General features: G+C 41.4%; 1 protein-coding gene across 2 annotated transcripts in view; it reads right to left on the bottom strand.

Annotated features, from left to right (window-relative positions):
* Positions 1–23,250, bottom strand: part of rbm33a (RNA binding motif protein 33a) — a 342,024-nt gene that overhangs the window by 42,750 nt on the left and 276,024 nt on the right. For both annotated transcript variants that reach the window (XM_072508201.1, XM_072508202.1), the window contains 3 exons: positions 16,639–17,271; positions 10,275–10,484; positions 4,724–4,912 (listed from right to left, as the gene is read on the bottom strand). In XM_072508201.1, coding sequence (XP_072364302.1) covers positions 4,724–4,912; positions 10,275–10,484; positions 16,639–17,271 — 1,032 coding nt within the window. The remainder of the gene's footprint in view (positions 1–4,723; positions 4,913–10,274; positions 10,485–16,638; positions 17,272–23,250) is intronic.

Below are 23,250 nucleotides of genomic sequence, written 5' to 3'. Positions count from 1 at the left end.
CATAACATTTTTAATAATAGCTTTCAATGTTTTCCCTATGATAGATGTAAGCTAACTGGCCTATAGTTTTCTGCTTTCGGTCTCCCTCCCTTTTTGAATAAAGGAGTTACTTTTGCTATTTTCCAATCTAATAGCACTTCGCCAATTCCAACACAACTATCTCACTAGCCACTTATTTTAAGAGCCGAGGATTTGGCCCTGGCGGTCTGTCAGTCTGAGCTCCAACCATTTGCTGTGTACCACTTCCCTGGTGATTGAATTTTCCAGAGTCTCTCCCTACCAATTCCGGAAAATACCTGTTCAATTCATCTGCCATTTCCTTATTTTCCATTATTAATTGCTCCAGACTCACTTTCTATTGGACCATCAATACTATTTCAACATCTATCGAAAGTCTTACTATCCATCTTTATATATCTAGCTAGCTTTCACTCGTTGTCTAATTCTCCCTCATTATTAGTCCTTTTGTCATTCCCTGCTGTTCTACGAGCATTCTACAAACTTTGTCTATCTGCTACCTTTGCACAGCTGATTTTTCCGGTCTATATGTAGATTAAAATCCCTCACGATTATTGCCGTACCTTTCTGACAGGTTCCCAATATCTCATCCTTTATACTCTGTCCTATCACTTGTTCGGGGGCCTGTCCACCACTCCCACAAATGACTTGTTTTTATCATCATTTCTCATTTCTTCCTGCCCTTCCTAAATATCATGTACCCTTCAATATTCAGGTACCAATCTATGCCATCAGATTGTTCTTATTAATTTCTAATTACACTATCAGTTCATCTGTTCTTTTTCAAATGCCATGTGCATTCAGATACAGGGCCCTTAGTTTTATCCTTTAATTATTTTTGTAACTTCTACCTTTGAATGCTGTTTTACTCATAGATTTTTACTCTCTATCCCTTCTCATCACGTTTTGTTTATTTCTCAGATTTATAATATTTATAAGTTTCTCTTTTGCCTTGTCTCTACTCTTTGGTTGACCACATCTTCCCAAATTTGTTCCCTTGCCCCACTATTTAGTTTAAACCCTTCTCGAAATAAAAATAAAGTTGCAGACAGGAAAGAATACCGACTGGCTTCACAAAGTTGGGTAGGAGGGTGAGTTATGAAGAGCATTCAGAGATGCTGCAGTGTGATTTGGACAAACTGAGTGAGTTGGCAAATGAATGGCAGGTGCAGTATAATGTGGATAAATTTCAGGCGATCCACTTTGCTAGCAAAAACAAGGCAGCAGATTATCAGAATGTCTATAGATTGAGAGAGAGGAATGTGCAATGAGACTTGGATGTCCTTGTACACCAGTCGTGAAAGTAAGCATGAAGGTGCAGCAGGCGGTAAAGAAGGCATGGGACCACGGCGCCATCAGGCAGCAGTGCTAACCAGTGGGGAATTCAGGCTTGACCAAAGTCAAATGCACCCACAGACCAACTGCCAGAAAGATCTCTGGACCTACCCCGTCAATCACCCATCAGATCATCATCACACACTATTGATATGCGGCTCGGTAGCACAGTGAATAGCACTGTTGCTTCACAGCGCCAGGGTCCCAGGTTCGATTCCCGGCATGGGTCACTGTCTCTGCGGAGTCTGCACGTTATCCCCGTGTCTGCGTGGGTTTCCTCCGGGTGCTCTGGTTTCTTCCCATAAGTCCCGAAAGACGTGCTGTTAGGTGAATTGAACATTCTAAATTCTCCCTCTGTGTACTTGGGCGTCCTTGTTCACGATTCTCTTAAGGTTAACGTGCAGGTTCAATCGGCAGTTAGGAAGGCAAATGCAACATTAGCATTCATGTCGAGAGGGCTAGAATACAAGACCAGGGATGTACTTCTGAGGCTACATAAGGCTCTGGTCTGACACAATTTGGAGTATTGTGAGCAGTTTTGGGCCCCGTATCTAAGGAAGGGTGTGCTGGCTTTGGAAAGGGTCCAGAGGAGGTTCACAAGAATGATCCCTGGAATGAAGAGCTTGTCGGATGAGGAACGGTTGAGGACTCTGGTCTGTACTCGTTGGTGTTTAGAAGGATGAGGGGGGGATCTTATTGAAACGTACAGGATACTGCGAGGCCTGGGTAGAATGGACATGGTGAGGATGTTTTCACTTGTAGGAAAAACTAGAAGCAGAGGACACAAACTCAGACTAAAGGGACAATCCTTTAAAACAGGAATGAGGAGGAATTTCTTCAGCCAGAGGGTGGTGAATCTGTGGAACTCTTTGCCGCAGAAGGTTATGGAGGCCAATTCACTGAGTGTTTTTAAGACAGAGATAGATAGGTTCTTGATTAATAAGGGGGTCAGGGGTCATGGGGAGAAGGCAGGAGAACAGGGATTAGAAAAATCAGCAATGATTGAATGGTGGAGCAGACTCGATGGGCCGAGTGGCCTAATTGTGCTCCTATGTGTTATGGAACCCGAACAGGTGCCGGAGTGTGGCGACTGGGGGATTTTCACAGTGACTTAATTGCAGTGTATTTACATTAGTAAGCCTTCTTGTGACACTAATAAAGATTATTATAAAACGTTAATGGGGCAGGAGGGTGCATCTCCCCATTTATATGGAGTTTAGTCTGAAACACAATACATTCTGCAATTTAAAAGAAAGCAATCCATCCACGCCCAAAATGTTCCCACAAAAACACAAAATATATTTTCAAGCTGCTATCTCCAAGCACATCCAACTTTTTACAATTCAATGGGGGAAACTGGTTCTTATTGACTAAAGATTGGACTTTGGACTGTGTATGGATGGATGGATGGTGGGTTCCGGATTCCTTTTCTTTGATGTTTGTATTCAAAATGTTGGGGCTGTTTTTAAAAAAATTTTTTTAGAGTGCCCAATTCATTTTTTCCAATTAAGGGGCAATTTAGCATGGCCAAGTCACCTACCCTGCACATCTTTTAGGTTGTGGGGGCAAAATCCACGCAAACACGGTGAGAATGTGCAAACTCCACACAGACAATGACCCACAGCCGGGATCAAACCGGCTCACGTCGTGAGACAGCAGTGCTAACCACTGCGCCACCGTGCTGCCATGTTGGGGGCTGTTCGGGGAGGAGTGGATTGTTGACCAGGGGTTTGACATTGTATTTGTTATTGCTGGTTGTTTGTTGGTGGGTTTAAATTTGGATGAAAATGTGAGAAAGGAGAATAAAAATATTTTTTAAAAGATTGGACTTTAATTCGGGCATCATGGGCTCATCTGAAGGCTTGGTGGTACGGGACCAAAATTGATCTAAGAATGTGAAATTTCAGTTTACTCAGATTTGATTGAGTTCAGCATAAGCCCCTCCACGGACTGGTTGGGTCGAATGGTCTGATTTTGTGCCATACATGAAATATTGTAAATCTTGCATCGATATAGCATTTGTCAAAACTCGTTTTTACAGCTGTCTCAACAACTGCCTCTAGCTCTGACAAATTCCACAGGGAGTTCTGATAAGAACATAATAGGAGTAGACTATTTGGTCCCTCAAACCTACTTCACCATTCAACAAAATCATGGCTGATCAAGGGATCATCAGGCCTGAAACATTAATCCTGACTTGCTTTCTCCACTTACATTGCGCATTACACGCAACTATTTCCAGAAACACCTTAGTTCAAATTTGCAGCATTGGCAGCATTTTCCTTTTTGCACGACATGAAACCGGAGTGTTTCAAAAATATTCATTCAACAGAGGTACAACTACTTGGATTTATATAACCATTTCCTATAGAAATTTTGCAAAACAGTGGGGTTACGGGAAGAGGGAAAAATTTAGCAACGGGTACCAAGATCTGATCGAAGAGTTAGGACAAGTGGGCAATAGTTTCTTTGAAAAAGTAAGTACAAAACTGGGGCGAAGTGGAGAGAGACTCTGTTGTAAAGAGGGATGGGAAAAGAGTCTTGTTTTGTTTCAGAGTGATGCCAAGCATTTCTTCCAGATTTACCCTTTTTTTAATTCATTCATGTTGGTGTTGCTGGCAAGGCCAGCATTTGTTGCCCATCCTTACTTGTCCTTGAAAAAATGATAATGAGCTTACAAACTGTTAGTATTAGTGCAAAGTGATTTTGCTTTACATTGGCATTATACCAAGTGTAAATGTATCCTAACTGGCAGTACTCCATAGTATATTGACAACGACAAAATCATTTTATTTGTGCATTTACAATATGCGCAAAATGCTTTTCAAAATATCGTTCTGTTCACTTGAAAATGCAGTTTACAATATGAAAGCTTTGCTGGTTATAGCAGGAACTCTATTTTACCGCAGCATGACATAGCTACCAGAGAAGCCTTTTGAGCAGAAACAGTAGCCAAGGACAAACACTGCAAGACAAAGGAGAAAACAAGGTGCAAAGTATTAAGGGAGATTACTGAGAGGAATTTTGGAGATGCACAACAATCCACGTCCAAATAGACAACTCTGTCAATAGTGACAAGCGAGGACAAGCCACTGCCATCTGTGCATTAGAGAAAACCGCAATCAATGTAAAAAGCTGCATGCAAATCACGCATATTATGAAAAATAATACAGATGCTAGTTTTAGTTGATCGTGGCCGCTCATTATCGTTTAATCCAACAAAGTAATATTTACCAACAAAAAAAATCTAGTACATGTCAATAGAACTTTAGATTCATGGATTAAACTGGACAGCTTAGATCAAAATTGATTTACAAAAAAGCCTGAGAATAATTTGTGCGCTAAAAAATGCATGCAAGGGGTCACCTACCTGAATAGGTCCAACTGACATCAGCAGATTTTTCAACTGAAAATCAGTGGTAGAAGAAGAAAGCCCTTCAATTGACACCACACATGGTTGAGGTCTGCATTCCACCACTCGCAGATTCTGTTTATGTTGCATCATGCGTCCTCGGCCCATCTGGCCTGGTAATGCTATGCCGCGCCCCTGCATAATGACCTGTAGAGAACACAACACTCAGCCAATTTATTTTGTCCTTGGGGTGTCAGCTTGTGGCTCAAAGCTTTGTGGGTCATATAATGGCTTCACAGCAACAACTATTATGTGAAACTACAGTTTAAGAGAACTTTAAAATTTAAATTAAAAAAAATAATTTTTAAAGCTGCTGTGTCCCATATTAAAAATCGAGAGCCCCAAATCACAAATCTGCGTCGGTACTTTCAACCTGCAGCAACAATAAAACAGCAAAGCTCTATCCATATGCAAAAGAAATAATTTATTTGATTCTACCAAATAGATGACAAAAGGGCTATTGGGTGCACCATTTTGCTTAAATATCAGTTCTGTATTGAAATTACACACAAGGGGATAAAAAATAAAGCTGAAGGAATATTGATGTCATAATAATTTGGGAATATTTAGAATATGTGAGGACACAAGACTTGTATAGGCACTTGTACCTAAAAGGCTGGGCATGGAGATTACAAGATAAATCTTTGCACAAGAACCCAAGTGAACTTTCACTTTTCTGGTTAATAAACACTTTGATTCAGTTTGCATAGAAATTAATAAACATTAATAAAGTGGTGTCTTTTATAAAGTAGTATTTAACAAGATATACTGCAAGAACTTTGATCTCCTGAGATAGAAAAAAAATGTCAACAATTCAAATATTTTAGCTAACTTTCTAAAGATTCGATCCGAATATTAGCCACCAAAGCTTGAAATTTATTTACTGAGGAAAGAGTAAGAAAGCCCGACACTATCAAACGAAAGAACACAAAATCTCTCTTAATTTCAGTTCAAATGAGCTGGTAAAGACCATGATTTAGGTCCTGGGAATATGAATTATCTAGCATTTTTTAATATTTATTTTACATTCTTTCTCAAAATGTGGCCGTCCCTGGCTAAGTCAGCATTTATTGCCCTCTTACCATCACGTTCACGAGGGCAATTAGGAATGTGCAATAAATGCTGGCCTAGCCAGTGACAACTGGATATATGGTAAATGTAACCTGCCCCATATCAGTTGAAGCCTGAATGTTATCTAGGATCTGTATAATGTTCTACATTTATGCTCCATTATAAGGTATGCCTGACACACACGCGACCAGGATTGGTGTCCTGATTTTTGTGATGGCTTATAAGTCTGCTGCTTCCGATAACCCACAGCACCTCATAGTTATCAAACTTTGGGCTGCTAGATCTGTCCTTAATCTACAACCACTTTTCATGGTGGTTAGACCACAGTACATTTTGGGAGGGTACCCCCACTTTGGTAATTAAATTTAGGCTTCACAAAGAGTGCCAACGTTATTGTGGACAGACATGTTTGCTACACGCAAGTCAGTGAGCTGAGTTCCTTGCGTGTTGGTTCCCTCATCAATTGATACAGGTAGACGGCAGATATGTACATCGGGGGTCAGCCGACTCCATCAGTGATAAGTAATATTTTGCCATTCTTGCTGGTCGACATTGAAGTCCTCTACCCAAAATTATCTCTGTCCCCTCATTTCCCTCAGAGCGTGTTCCAAACAGTGTTCAATATGGATGAGTGCTGAATGAACAGTTGAGAGAGGTGCAGGAGGTGGTGGTCAGCAGGAGGTTTCCTTGATCTTGTTTGAACTGAATCCATGAGTCTTGGACAATGTTAGGACTCCCAGGGCCATTCCCACCCAACTGTGCCCTCAACTCTGGTGGATATCCCCAATTACCAGAGGTGACCCAGGGCTGGTGATGGAGGAATCTGGTATGTTGTGACTTGATGTGTTGTCAAATATGAATTGGCAAGGGTGCCGCTTGATAATTCTTAGGGCTAGTTCTCTTAGCTTGGACACAAGCCTATGGCTGTCCTTAAGGACAATTTTTGAGGATAAACTGGGTTGAGATACCCTTAGATTGTAGTATGATGCCTTGGTTCTTAACGAAAGGTTAGAATTTTGTTAAATGAATTTTATAACAATTGTTTACAACTGGATAATTTGCTAGGCTACTTTGGAGGGGATCAAGTCCACATGATTTGACCTATTTCCAAGACCACAGGGATTTTCCTGCATCAGAGATGTGAACATCAGCCGAATGAGGAGCATTACTGAGAAAACATATAGCAAGATCATCTCAAAAGTTCTTGGTTATGTTACACACCAATCTAGCTTGGACTTAAAAGTCATGCTCGTTCATAATCACTGGGTCAAAGTCCTAGAACTCCCTACCAAAATCTATTGTGGAAGAATCATCATTTCAAGGTTGTCCATGAGACCCTTCTCACGGCAACTGGGAATGGGAGATAATTGCAGACTTGTCCACATCCAGAAAGAAAGAAAAACAATTAAAGCAGTGACATGTTGAATATGCTCAGCAGGCACGGGGTGGTTTCTGTCCAGTTAATCCAGATCAGATGAAAACCCAGACATTCCTAAACCCAAATTTTGGCAGACCAGAAGGAATTTGATAAAGAAAATCCTGGAATATCAGGAAATGTTAATCATACAGGCTTCTGGACAAAAATTAACAAGTTCAATATTCAAATAAAACCTAAGATATAAACTCGTCTACATAGTTTTCTCAGCTACAGATTTATGATGGGTGTGCTAAAAATGCACGCTCTGCACGATATTCAGAATAACGATCAATGTTGAAGGTTTCCACGATTTAATAATTAATGATGACTGGAGGAAGGGCTGCATAAGGGTTGACACGTACATCACTGATTCAAGTAACATTTGTTTTAAAACTTTTACCGATACTCAAGAGCCACAATTGTCATTAGAAATAAATGTAACTGAAGACTTGTGGTTCAATCACAGTTAACACATTTCTGTAAATGTACAGTTAACTGGTTTAAAATTTCAGTACAATGGCAGAATCCGTGCAAGTGTCCAGATATATGGCAACTCTCCGAATGTTTTCTAGATTTTCTTCAATTCCTTTCATGATTCAAACTGCCTCTGTACTGCTCTTTTGATTTGCACCAAGAACATGACTTGTAAATCAATCCCTATATATCAGGCTATATTTGTGGATACTGTTGCGGTTATGGTACTAGATAAGCAACCCAAGAATGAGAAGCTTAAATTTCACCATGACAAGTTTTGAAATTGAATTGAATTGAATTCAACTAATCTGATAATTTGCAAAATGGCACCAGGAAAAATTCATGAAAGTTGCTGAAATGTTAAAAATCCAACTACTTCAGGGCAGCACGGTGGCACAGCACCAGGGACCCGGGTTCGATTCGGCCTTGGGTGACTGTTTGGAGTTTGTACTTTCTCCCTGTGTCTGCGTGGGTTTCCTCTGGGTGCTCCTATTTCTTCCCCAAGTCCAAAGGTGTGCAGGTTCGGTGGATTGGCCATGCTAAATTGGCCATGCTAAATTGCCCCTTAGATGTCCAAAAGGGTAGGGTGCTCCTTCAGAGTTGGTGCAGACTTGTTGGGCAGAATGGCCTTTTTCTGCACTGTAGGGATTCTATGAATCTATGATTCAGCTTTGTCTGGTTTGTTTATAACTAGCTCATGCCAAAAGAACTTGAATTTATACAACTGCTTTCAAAACTACAGAACCACCCAAAGTGCTTCACAGGCAACTAAATCAAGCATCGGGCAGAATCATTCCGTTTGAGAGGCATGCTGGAAAAGAGGATTGGAAGAAAGGTGGAATGAAAGGGGGTTGGGTCAGTGGGCTGACTAGTTCTGACCTGCAGTCGATCTAGCCAGAGGCACGTTGGAAGCAGCAAAGTTCCCCTGCCATAGGGGTGGCCTGCAGTTGAGGCCACATTTTATTTTTTTAAAAATACAAACATCTTCAGAAGGCAGGTCATAGTCCTCATCCTGCAACAACAGCATCCACCTTTGCTGATGGGGCCTGTGCCCTTCCAAGTTTGCAAGGATCTTGACTGGCCCATCGTATTTAATTAGACGGGTCAACGTGGAGGTGGCCAACTGGGAAGTATGTCTCCGTACAAATCATGCCAATGGGCACTGTGCCAGAAACTGCAGGGATGGGAACCGGAAGTGGTATCAACCCATGGTTATTTTTGAAAGGTGTACGGTCACGTCCATCATCACTGCTGTAATGAACATGAAAGATCCCATAGCACGACTGGAAAAACAACGGAAGTCTCCCACTATCCCAGTCAACATTCAACCCTCAAACAACATAATAACAACATTATTTCATTGCAGTTTGTGGGATTATACCACAATAGTGGCTACACCTGGCGGTGCATCATCTAGTCAATATATTGCTCAATCATTGTACAACTCAATGTCAATGGAATGAAAACTGGGGAATACAGGGGTGAGGGGAGCATTTACCCTGCCAGATTACTGCCCAGACAGCAAAGTTGCAAAATAGCCCAATTTTGTTTAGGAATTCCTTCCCTCTCAATCTGCCTTGAATGGCAAAAGAAGGACAAGGTGGAACGTTTTGTTCAACAAGTGAGCAACTCTTAAAGGTAGGATGAAGAAGGTGCATCCATTGCTTCGCATGGAGACTCTCCCTAATGGTGACATTACAGAGTGGCAGGTAAGAAACCAGGTATTTTCATTTAAACATTAGACAATCTGCTGTGATTATTTCTTTCAATGCAATGTAGCATTGTGGATAGCGTAATTGCTTCACAGCTCCAGAGTCCCAAGTTCAATTCTGGCTTGGGTCACTGTCTGTGCGGAGTCTGCACATCCTCCCCGTGTCTGCGTGGGTTTCCTCCGCGTGCTCCGGTTTCCTCCCACAGTCCAAAGATGTGCGGGTTAGGTGGATTGGCCATGATAAATTGCCCTTAGTGTCCAAAATTGCCCTTAGTGTTGGGTGGGGTTGCTGGGTTATGGGGATAGGGTGGAGGTGTGGACCTTGGGTAGGGTGCTCTTTCCAAGAGCCGGAGCAGACTCGATGGGCCGAATGGCCTCCTTCTGTACTGTAAATTCTATGAAAAATAGAGCAGTATAATTTGGGGGCAAGGGAAAGGGGAAAAGAAGAATCACAGATTCAAAGAATCATAGAATAAGACCATAAAACCATAAGACATAGGAGCGGAAGTAAGGCCATTCGGCCCATTGAGTCCACTCCACCATTCAATCATGGCTGATTTCAACTCCATTTACCCGCTCTCTCCATCGCCCTCAATTCCTCGAGACATAAAGAATTTATCAACTTAATCTAAGAATCTAAGAAGAGTGCCAGTCCAGACACTCCTTTCCCTTTAAAGAGGCTATAATTAAGTGCCAGCTCCCAACATTTATGAGGTGAATACTAAGCAAGGTTAATGGATATAAAACACTTAGCGTCTTTTGTGGCTGAGGGTCTGTTCGACCATCACAGCATTAGGCAGTTGTATTTATAGTATTTGAAAAATACATTTGCTCACCCTGTTCTGTTGACTGGCTGAATTCTTTGCCATTCCTAACAATTGTGGTACAGATTGTTGCCGTTGCTGCTGTGGTCGTTGCTGTTGCTGTTGGGCTCCTTTTGTCAATGTGACCTTTCGAACAGGCTGCTGTTTCTGAAGATGCTGCTGGTGTTGCCGCTGCTGAGGTTGGACCTCAAGATGAGAAAAGCCAGTGTTCTCACTCCCCTGCTGTAAGAACACAGCATCATGCTGCTCAGTATCTTCACTCAACACAAAACCTTTTACCACTCACCATGTGCTAAATGCAGTATGACCTTGCAGAAATTGGAAAAATAAACTACAGGTGCACTCACTCCATCTACAAAAAGGCCGTGTAGTAATTTAAAAACACAGATTCCTTTGCCTGTAATGAGGGAAATAAATGTCTCCCAGACATATTTTAATTCCCTCACTGCTGACAGGTTGATCACCCACAGTAAGAGCTCTGAAGCACGGAAATGAACCACTTAGCAATTTTAAGCATTACTGTAACACTACTACATAAAAGTATCATCTGGTCACTTCCACCCGGATCCAAAAAAGGGACCTAAATTTCTGCTGCCACTCTGAAAATCACGGTTGATATTTGTTAGATCGACTGAGGACCTAAATTCTGATTGTTGAAAACATCAAGACTATATCATAATGCCAGTTTGGATATAAACATCAGTTCTGCGATGGCCTAGTGGGTAAAAGACATCATCTGATGCTGCACAAAGATAAACAGACCAGAAGGCCCCACATTTCCAACCGTGTCTGTGCTAGTATCAGTTACAAACGTGCTACAATTGCCCTCACTGCTTTAGCTGTTTAGGGTCATGCAGGAAGAATATGGCAGTTTTGGAGAAGTACAGGGGAGCTGTCAGTGACCATGGATTCTCACCCTCCGTAATCACATAAGCTGGGTATTGCCGATGGTGAAATAATATATTTAAACTACTCTCTTAGTGTTTCCCCTAACGATTTAAATCAAACCCACCATAACAGTATAAAGTCCAACTCTATCAAACAGTATGATGTGTAGAGTTTGCAATTATCACTGCTCTCTTATCAGCAATAACTACCTGAACATCTCATTAAAAACCTTGCACACTGCAAACACTTGTCTATATGCAGTCCTCCCTGGAATATTTCTCATGGCAGCTTCACAATGGGAAAGAAACTTAATATAGGAAAACTAAGTAAACACTTTATAACTAGAAAATCATATAAATAATTACTATGAATCAAAATGCCTTTTTAAAATGCCATTTTTTACCCTTCAGTGACTGAAATTTCTAATGTTCAAAATAAAGAAAATCACATCTCAAAGTAACATGATTATTTACCAATTAATTTTTGTTTTATGTATATTTTAAAACCATAATTAAACTTTTAATATCAAATCCTCAAATTATATCAAAAGCCTGAGGTTCAACTTGATATTTTCACTTCAGCAGTTGGATCTAATCACACCTGTGTATCTGGAGCTGTATGCAATTTGTGCATCAGCTGAGGTGATATTCTCTCACCTCAGTGAGGATGTGGGGGGTTCTTTGCTTTTCCTAAAAGTCTTTCAAATAAAACAGAAACCAAATTCTCAACACGGCAGCACAGTGGTTAGTACTGTTGCTTCACAGCGCCAGGGTCCCAGGTTCGACTCCCGCTAGGGTCACTGTGTACAGTCTGCACGTTCTCCGTGCCTGCGTGGGTTTCCTCCGGGTGCTGGGTTTCCTCCCACAAGTCCCAAAAGTCGTGCTTGTTAGGTGAATTGGACATTCTGAACTCTCCCTCCGTGTACCCGAACAGGCGACAGACTGTGGTGACTAGGGGCCTTTCACAGTAACTTCACTGTAGTGTTAATGTAAGCCTACTTGTGACAATAATAACAAAAATACATGTTTCTTCAGCTTTCCCTGTTTTGAACACCTCAGATACAGACAGCACCTGAGATTCTGGTTTAGTAGAAAACAAAAAGATCTTTTTTTTTAAACGAATGCCATTGTTGAACACTCATTTCTATTCCTACAGAAAATTCATTTTTTAACTCTTCTGATGCATTTTTGAGTGTTAAGAAAAGCTTCCTTGTACAAAAACACCAAACAATGAATGTGTGAAGCAAATCTTCAGGCATCCAGGAGTAGGTGGTCAAAAACAGGTAGTTAAGACGGGAAAAGTGGCTAAGTGTGGGAACGTGTACCGGAAGAGTTTTGGATGAGATGAAGCTAACAGAGTTTGGGATAGAAAGCCAGTCAGGAGAGCATCAGCATTAGTATCACGAATGTTACACAGGAACAAGAGCTCCAGACGGAGGTGGATTTTGGCAGGGAGATGAATAGGGGATGCAACGGTGCCATCTTTGCATTGAAGTGGATTGGGGATCAGAAGTTAAAGCTTGCGGGTAAGAAAAGAGATTGCTAACAGTCTGGCTCAGCAAGAGATAGGAGCCAGGGAGGAGGATAGAATCAGTGAGAATCAGTGGAGTTTTTAGTGCAGAGCCAAGACAATGGATCTCGTCTGAGACTCTTGATTTTAAACAGCAAATTATTTTCAGTATATTCATGAGCAAGAATCCTTTTGTATATTAATATATGACACTTCAAAAATGTTCTGTTTTTACACCACCTAATTAATGCATACGAGCTGAAGGAACTGTATGGTTAAAAGAAGATACTTGGGTTCAAACATGACCTGCTTATGCTCAGTTCCAGTGAAAAATAATATGAGTACACTTCCAAAATCAGCTTTTTTTTGCCAGATTACACCACAACTGCAAGTTACCAAAAGTCCAAGTATTCTGCTTGTAAACATTTCATCATGACCTGTTGCTTATATTTGTTGTTCACAGCATAGGTTTTCAAACTAGCATTCTCAGATAGCCAGGGCACCTCTGGGATCATATTTCTATTTGTTCATCAGGATAATAATAATCTTTATTAATGTCACAAGTAGGCTGACATTAACACTGCAATGAAGTTACTGTGAAAAACCCCTCGTCGCCACACTCCGGGGCGCCTGTTCGGGTATACAGAGGGAGAATTCAGAATGTCCAATTCACCTAACAAGCACGTCTTTGGGGACTTGTGGGAGGAAACCAGAGCGTCCGGAGGAAACCTACACAGACATGGGGAGAACGTACAGACTCCGCACTGTCAGTGACCCAAGCCTGGAATCAAACCTGGGACCCTGGAGCTGTGAAGCAACAGTGCTAACCACTGCTACTGTGTTGCCCCTCGGGGATTACATCCTCGGGGCTTAAACGAAGTGGCAAGTCAGATAGTTGATATGTTGGTTTTAATTTTCTAAACTTCACTAGATTTGGCAAAAGTTCCATTAGATTGGCACTTAGATAAATTCAGGATAATCAGACGGAGTCAACATGGTTTTGTGAAAGGAAAATCATGTTCAACCAATTTATTGGAGTTCTTTGAAGGTATAACATGGTGTGGATAAAGGGGAATTGATGGATATACTGTCATTAGATTTTCAGAATGCATTTGAAAAGGGCAGCATGGTGGCACAGTGGTTAGCACTGCTGCCTGGCAGCGCCAGGGACCTGGGTGGCTTTGGGTGAGTGTGTGTGTAGAGTTTGCATGTTCTCCCCATGTCTACTTAGGTTTCCTTCCCCAGTCCAAAGATGTGCAGGTAAGGTGGAGTTATGCGGTTACTAGGGACAGGGCGTAGGACTGGACTCAAGCAGGGTGCTCTTTCAGGGGGCTGGTGCAGATTCTATGGGCTGAATGGCCTCCTACTGCACTGTAGGGATTCTATGGATTGAAGGTGCCACAACAAAGGTTTTTGCGCAAAATTAAAGCTCGTGGTGTAGGGTGTAATATATTAACTAAGGAAAGACAAGCAAAAATGGGTCATTTTCTGGCTGGCAAGATTTAACAGGGATCAGTGCTGGCACCTCAATTCTTTACAATGTACAGAAATGACTTGGATAAAGTTATGGTTCCTAAATTTGCTGATGACACAAAGATAGGTAGGAAAGTAAATTGTGAAGAGGACATAAGGAGGCTACAAAGGGACATAGATAGCTTAGGTGAGTGGGGGGAAAATCTGCCAAGTGGAATATAACACAGAAAAATGTGAATTTATCCATCTGGACAGGAAGAATAAAAAAGCACCATTTTCTAAATGGTGAGAGATTGCAGAGCTCAGGTGCAGAGGGACTTGGGTGTCCTACTTCATGAATATCAAAAGGTTAGTACGCAGGTACAGAAAATAGTTAGCTCAGCAAAGCTAATAGAATGTTATTGTTTATTGCAGTTTTACAGGGCATTGGTGAGATCACATCTGCAGTACTGTGTACAGTATTGGTCTCCTCATCTAAGGAAGGACAGAAATGCATTAGCAGTTCAGAGACTAATACCTGGGATGGGTGGCTTCTCTTATGAGGAAAGTTTGGACAGGCTCGGCTTGCACCACCTCGAGTTAAGACTAAGAGGCAACGTGATCACAACATACAAGATCCATGGGGGACTGGACAGAGCGGATATGAAAAGGATATTTCTTCTTGTGGATGAATTCAGAACTACGGGTTACTGGCTAAAAGTAGTGGTTCCATTTAAGACTGAGATAAGGGGGGCAATCTCAGGGTTTTGAATGTCTTTGAAACTCTCTCCTTTGAGGCAGTGGAAGCAAAGTCTTTGAATATTTTTAAGGCAGAGGTAGATAGATTCCTGATAACGGGGGGGAGGGGGCGGGTTATGACAGGTAGGCAGGAATGTGGAGTTGAGGTTAACATCAGATCAGCCATGATCTTATAGAATGGTGGGACTAGCTCGAGGGGCTGAGTGGTTGCCCTGCTCCTAATTTGTATGCATGTTCAGAAGAGCATTTTCTGTAAGATGAACGAAACATCCATTTCTGTAAATACCAAAAAAAGACAGATCGCCTCTTTAGAAATGCCTTTGCCCCGCTTTTGAAAAAGATAAATATTTTTTCTATCCATGCTTTAAATTCAGCAAATACAACTCTCCAGGTATGAACTGCATACATCTGCCAGCACACTAATGTGTTTTTATTAAATTCTATCAGTTCTGTCTAGGGGAAAATCTTTTCCACAAGTCCTTCAAAATCTGACTGATCAAATCTTATTTCTATTCTAAAACCCAAGCAAGTGGCGATAACACCAACCACATTCAGCAGTGCAAATTGATTAATCCCCTTTTATAGAATTGCACCTCTCTTGATTACACCTATCAAATGTTAAGTACCATTATTCTGGAGTGACAACACATGGCAAATTCCCCATCCATTTGCTGCTGTCTTTGTGGTCCTGCTAGCCTGTACTAACGCTGATGAAAAATTAATTTCCCTTATCTACAACTAAGCCACGAAATCCAAATCCTGCAAACTGGCAACTCTTTCTGTACAGGTATTATGAAAACCTCTGAAGATTAATTGCACGTCAGGTGACATTAAATTAATTTCTGTATTCCTGACAGACATTTGATACTCTGTACTGAGAGAAAAGATAACATTGTCAGAGTACACAGAACGACAGCAGTGCAGCTTCCCGGGCAGCATCGCAAGCATTCCCTTTATAAAAAGGCTACACTGCCTGTCAAAGGTACTGCCACCAATCCAGCTGCTGGCAGACTTTGCAAGACAAGAATCTATTAAGTGACACAATGCTTTTATTAACACTTGCAAATAAAAAAAATCAGACTTCTATCCAAATCCCGATGACAGTTAGGGAAAATAAGCAGATTTAACATTCTGCTTCCATCCTAAGCCACAAAAACCTGAATCATTTGAAGTACTATTAAGATCAGTCAAAAGTTTAATTAGTACACATGGGTTTTACCTACAGAAGATTTACTTTGGAGCGCATGCTGTTAGCTTACTTTACATTTTTACAAGAAACGCCCTCTGGCACAAAAAAAAATAGATTTAAAGCTGATTTACCATAAAGTCAAAAGTGTTTATATATTTTTTGGGGACGGTTCTATCAGACAGCATTAATTTGTACCAAATGTCGCTGGTTTAGCACACTGGGCTAAATCACTGGCTTTTAAAGCAGACCAAGGCAGGCCAGCAGCACAGTTCGATTCCCGTACCAGCCTCCCCGAACAGGCGCCGGAATGTGGCGACTAGGGGCTTTTCACAGTAACTTCATTGAAGCCTACTCGTGACAATAAGCGATTTTCATTTCATTTCATTGAAGAAATATATGTAACATGAAAGCAAAAGCAGAAAATCAAGTGGGTATCTGCAATATCTATAGAACTGTGACTTAGGTAAGCTAAGTAATAACTTGTTTCCCACCCCCACCCTCAAATTAGCACCAACTGCCCCCCCCCCCCAAATTAGCACCAACTGCATGTGCATTGTTACAAAGAAACCTGGGTCTTACCATAGTTGGAAGCTTGAGCACCCGTATTTTGGGATTAATGTGAGGCCCATCGCCTCCTCCACTGTTCATTCTTTGCATTACAGTCCGTTTTACACCAGGCTTTAATTCTTGGGTCTTGATTGTAGGAACAACCATCTTCCCAGACTGCATACTCGATCCTGGTATGTTAGTAGGTTTACACTGGACCAGTTTTGAAAACTGAAGTTGATTTAAGGGTACAGGTCTGATCTGTTTGGCTTGGTTGAGGTTCCTTTTTATTTCCGCCTGAACCTGCAGTATATTTCCAGTTTGATGAGTTTTGATGAATTGCTGCTGAGCTCCTGCTCCTATGCCTGGTTTCTTTGTGAATAGTCTGTTCTTTATGTTTGGTTGTACGAGGCTTACAGCCTGTAGTGCGGATGTGTTAAAGTTCTGAGGAGCCTGTGGTGTATTTACTGGTTGTTGTGATGGTTGTTGTGCAGCAGGCGGCTGCTGCTGCTGTTGCTGTGCAAGCCGTTCAAGCAGTTCTTTCTTTCGGGCACCAGCTTGTTGCTGACGTCGGAGTTCCTTCTGTTTCAGAATTTCCTCGCGGAGTTTTTTCTGCTCCTCAATTTTCAAACGATACACTCGTGTTTCCTCATCTTCATCTGTAGGCTGATGCAAAAAACTGAGACTGTTAATTAATTCAGCAGCACAAAAAATATTTAATGAATTGCTTTTAGACAACTTTAAAACTGCCAACTTAAATGCAGAAAATAAAAGGAAATTTGGAGTCAAATACTGCAAACTAAGTTACTGTCAGAACCAGGTCTTCGGGAACTGGTCTTCAGATGGAAAGTGAGCGGTGGTGTAGGGAGGATTTGGTGCAAGTCAACTCACATCCCTTTAAGTCAGTTGTCAGTCCGAGGGATGCCAGCAGTTGCTGTTGGAGGGGGGGGGGGGGGGGCTCATCTTTCCCCTTCAGAAATAATGCAAAAGGACGCAACAAGTTTAAAGACTATTTTCAAAAGTTTTAACAAATATGCACGCTAACAGTTGCTTTGCAAGTAATCAGAAAATTCAGCCTGAAATGCACACTGAAAATGGGGTCAAAAAGGAGAAGTTGTTTCAAAATCAGGACAAGGCAGGAAAATAAGAAATTTATCAGTTGCAATTTAAGAGCCAAGACATGCAAAAGTACTATGAAACTGGATGGTCGCCTACTGTAGTATAATTTTTTTAATCTACATTAAAATACTGGAAATATACAGTGCAAATATCCCTTGAAAAGTTAATATCTCGTCTTCTCAATTTTTTTTCACGTTGGAAACAATTGTGAAATGACTGCTATAAGAATATGTTTTTCTTGAAATTTTATAACATTTTAAGCACTGGAAAAATCCATCATGCATATAAAAAAGGAGTGATTTCTCCCCCACTTGCTCACCAAAATACACATATACACCAATGTTGTCATTTCCCTCTGGTTAGTCACTGTACATTAATCAAAGTACAAAAAGTTGAGAAGAATTCTCCACCTGCAAAGGTGCGTGCGTGTATCGAGATAGGGAGAATCGGTGTTGACCAACTTAACAACTCTACTAAGTTACCTAAAGGCTATCTGAGGCAGCAGCAGTTGCAAGGATTTAAGATGGAGTGGCATAACTTCACCAAACTGGCATGTTTAAAAGTAAAATTATATACACCATTAACACAAGCAACTGGTCAGATCACAATCTAATACCTGCCATTTGCCTAATTTTTAAAAACAAAATTTTGACTACGTGAAGCTATCAAGCCCCTCTTATGGGCTGACCTGATTAATACACTCCTGTGTGCTTCACCCGGTACCGGTGTCTAGACATTTACATTGTGTGCCTTGTGCTGCCTATTATGTATTTTCTTTTCATGTACAAAATTATCTGTTTGAACTGCATGCAGAAAAATACATTTTCCTGTACCGGACAATAAATAAATAAATCCAATCCAATCCAATACTTGGATTTCAATAAGGCGCTACACAAAAGACAATATGCATGTCAGGGGCTCATGGAGTTGAGCGGAATATATCACCTTGGATCGAGGATAGGTTAATGGACAGGAAGCAAAGAGTAGGAATAAACGGCATTTCCATGTTGACAAGATAGAATTTTATTCTCTCAGGAATCAAGGGATATGGGGAGAAACTATAGGTAGCAAGTTGCCGTGGTTTATCACACAGGATTGCAGGTAGGGGCTCACGCTCAGATTGAAAATACCAAATTCAATGAAGAGTTAAAATAATGGAGGATTCACCTAGCTTGAACTAGAACAAAGAACAATACAGCACAGGAACAGGCCCTTCGGCCCTCCAAGCCTGTACCGGTCATGTTACCACCCTTGGCCAAAACGCTCAGCACTTCCTAGTGCCATATCCCCCATACCCATCCTATCCAAGTATTTGACAAGATACCTTTTGAACAACGTTAATGTATATGCTTCCATAACCTCCCCTGGCAGCACGTTCCAGGCATCCAACACCCTCTGTGTTAAAAAATACTGCCTCGCACATCTCTAAACTTTGTCCCACGGACCATAAACCTATGCCCCCTAGTGACTCACCCCTCCATCTTGAAGAATCATCTCTAGGAAAAAGTTTCACTGTGAATGACAGTGCTAAGATTAAAGGTTCCCAGGCTGAGAAAGGAAAAGAACAGAAGTAAACCACCAAAGGCCAAGAATCACCTTGGACTGGTTCCTGGAGAATTGAATGTCTACTGAAGGGGCAGTATAATGTACATGTGAGGTACAATTTTAGTTTTATCAAAAGCAAAGGGAGGATTTTCTGTGTTGTGGTTTAAAGCCTGCAAATATAATGTTTAGTCAATAACGCTTTTAGTCTTAAAATGTGAAACCTTGCCATGTCATCCTTTCAGGTAGTAACTGGAATTTTGAGTTTCTTTTTAGAAGTTATTGGTCTCTTCAGAGATCGCAACAATGTATTTCTATCGGAGGCAGTTCAGAGAAGGTTCACTGGGGACTCTTAACTACTTCAACATGGTCTTCTCAAATCATTTCTTTATCTATTCTCCATACCATTACCTGAACAGCCTTTCCACCTGTTTTCCCTACCCTTAGAAAAAAACTATAATCCCTTTGAACTTCCTTCTCTAGTTTACTACCTGCATTTACATTGATGAGTCCATGTCCTCAATGAACACTTTTGCCACATTCAACATTCTTAGCCTTGCCAGGCTTCCCTGTGTGTAGCACAACAATCAAGAGTCTCCGATCTGCAGAGCAACCATGCAATACAGCAGATGGTATAAATCCTGACCTACCACAACTCCATCAAACAGTATTACCTAACACATTCAAGCTAGATGGTAGCATGGTTTTCTGGGATCTCAGTCAGAGCCTCCTGGGGCTATTGCCCAGCTAATTTTATTACTTGAACTGGGGTCCTATATTCCAATTTTGGCTGAACAAGACAGTGTAAATCATCCATGCTCTGCCCAGTTTGAGTTTAGACGTAATTTCCGTGTACCAAGTGTTACACAAGGCCAATCTGGGGGCTCCAAGACATCCTGTCAGATACGTATCTTGTTCGGGCCCAGAGATTCACTGGGCCACTTGACACAGTGACAGCCTGGGACCAGTAGGCATTAGATTTCTAGAAGTAGTCTGTCAATCTCATTATGGAAAGTTGTAAAACACACAGGGCCATCTGCAGCAATGATCAAGTGGCCAACCAAGGCCTTCCATAGGCCTACCGTCATCGGAGGGAAAATGCACCCTCAATAAGACCATAAGACACAGGAGCAGAATTAGGCCACTGGAGTAAACATGTTGTTTCTTTATTTTTTTGCTGGAGTGCCACTAGCAAGGCCAACATCTGTTGCTCATCCCTAACTGCCCTTGAACTGAGTGGCTTGACAGGCCATTTCACTGGTCAGCTAAGAGTCAATCACATCGCAGTTGGTCTGGAGTACCAATGTTGGTTTGGTGTCCATTGTCGGATGGCAGATTTTCTTCCCAAGTGAACCAGATGGGTTTTACACCAATTGATGGTAGTTATTATGGCTATCATTACTGAGGCTAGCTTTAGATTCCAGATTTTCTGCCCCCCCCCCCGCGGTCTGGCACACCTAAGAAAAAGTAATCAAAGTCAGGGTTGCGAAAAGAAATAAAACTTTTGAATGTATAATAAAGCTGAAATTCAAAACTATAATCATATAACATGACTACTGGCCACATTATGGCCATTTAGAGATTTTATGGACAAATCCAAAGCACATTGCCACATTCAGCCCATTACGAAAACAAAAGGGACGAGAAGCTGAAAAGGCTGTGAACTTAATCATTATTGATTTTCTACAGAACTTCTCATTCTGGGCTCAAAGAAATTTGTCATTTGATAATTGGCTCTAATCAACAGTTCACAGTCAATCATTCTGACCTTGAGCTAATTGTGCCTCTGGAAATTATTTCAAAATTGTCTTTTCATACCGACGACTAACACATCTAAACAACATGAGAATAGTCCATTCATGAGATTTAATTTCACAGCACAGTAAATAATCTGCTTTTGCACCCATATTTCAAACATACAAAAAGTTGAAAACCTGCTCTTACACAGATTTAAAGAGCTTATTAAATATTACTTTTCAGCTGAACGATGTGGGGTAGCAGCCCTTAAATCATTATTAAATCATCTATTACATTTCGGCCAGAAAAGAACTCAGCAATATTCACTTCTGTTTTTAAAAAAAATCTCGACTCATGCTCAGAGCAGATATGAAATCAGCCAAGATCAATTTGGTCATGTGGTTTACCCATATTATACCGACCCTTTTAAACCATTTGTATTATGGATGTGATGTAGCCCCCTTCTGGCAGGATCACACTCATTTTGCAGCTTCATCCAATCAGTTTTAATATTTATTTGAACAATAGCAATGGTTTAAAGTGCATTTAAAGAGTGAGCTCACAGATGTAAAATCAGCAGGCAAGATACCACAACTTCAACTATGCAGCTTTGTCAAGGTTCTTAAAACAAACTGGCTCAGCAGGTTCAATGAGATATACATGACGCAAGGGAGAGTAACATGGGAACAAGCTCCGAAAAGATCTTAGCAGGTACCTAATCCGAGGAAAGATATCAGTGAAGTGTGCATTAATACCCATAAACACATTAACTTCTCTTTACCAATGTTGACTTTCCACCATTTGTTTCAAGTTCCCTTGTTTGCACTGTGACACACCACAGCTTAAAGCAGCACCCCTTCCGCCCCCCCCTCCCCCACCGCCCCACAAAACACCCTCAGTTGGTCCAGTTCAAAACTCTTGAGGATCTCCAAGGAAGGTGCCCCAAATGCATCAATCCTTTATAATTGGAACAGAATTGTTGCAAGAGAACCGTGAAGTGCCAGGTCTCCACAGGAAGTTCATTCATTTAAATATCTTTCTCACAATTCCTTTGAATTCATACTGATTTGTGGAGGGCAGGTGAAGGAGAGAACTGTTGTACTTTAGTTAGCAGGTATCCCTCACCCCCCTTATACTTTCTGTCCTCTATTTCAATATTTAACAAATTGATTTATATACAAATAAAATGCTAGAGCTGTACTTTTTCAGATTAAGAGAAACAATGTAAATTAAATGGAAAGATCACAGACTGACCTTCTTCTGTGCTGTAATCATTCTGAGATTCATCAGTCAGATTTTTCGTGGCTTGGAAATTCCTGGCCAGCATCCAAGTTCTGCAGAACAATCTACATGTTTCTGTTTTCTACAATGCCTTTCTCAAACAGTGGTTCTTTGAAGCGAGAGCTAACGAAATGGCAGATCGCCATAGGTCAACAATATAAAAGTATCTGTTACCAGGAAGACCATAACACAGAAGCAGAATTAGGCCATTTGGCCCATCGAATCTGCTCCGCCATTCAATCATGCTGATATGTTTCTCATCTCCATTCTCCTGTCTTCTCCCCATAACCCCTAATCCCCTTATTAATCTTAAAGACACTCAATGATTTGGTCTTCAGAGCCTTCTGCGGCGAAGAGTTTCACAGATTCACCACCCTCTAGCTGAAAAAATTCCTCCTCATGTCATTTTAAAGGATCGTCCCTTCAGTCTGAGGCTGTGCCCTCGGGTTCTAGTTTTCCCGACGGAATGTGGTACAAGGTCAGAAAGAGAATCATGGGTTATGAAACAGGAGGCTGTAATTCAGCCTGTTCTGTCTGTGCTGGCTCATTGAAGGAACGGTTCATCCAGAGTCACTCTCCCATCTTCCCCCTGCTTCCTTTTCAGATAATCCAAACCCAAGGGAGGCAGTGGCATGGTAGTAATGTCAACGGACCAGTAATCCAGATGCCATGGCGGAGGCTCTGGGGACACATTGAATCCCCACTATGGCAGTTGGTGGAATTTGAATTTAATTAATTAAAAGCTAGAATCAATAATAGTGATGAAACTGTTGCTGCCCACCCCCCTTACATGCATAAGCAAAGCCCCCAGCCTTGCCTGCATACACAAGTCCTCCCCCATTCTCGCCTTCATCTTGCAATCCCCTTGATTAATATGGGGATCAGGGGTTATGGGGAGTAGGCAGAAGAATGGGGATGAGAAAATATCAGCCATGATTGAATGGCGTAGCAGACCCGATGGGCCAA

Source organism: Scyliorhinus torazame, chromosome 6 (genome assembly GCF_047496885.1).
Source record: "Scyliorhinus torazame isolate Kashiwa2021f chromosome 6, sScyTor2.1, whole genome shotgun sequence".
NCBI lineage: Eukaryota > Metazoa > Chordata > Chondrichthyes > Carcharhiniformes > Scyliorhinidae > Scyliorhinus > Scyliorhinus torazame.
Note: the sequence above shows the minus strand (reverse complement) of the source record. Positions and strands in the feature narration are given on the sequence as shown.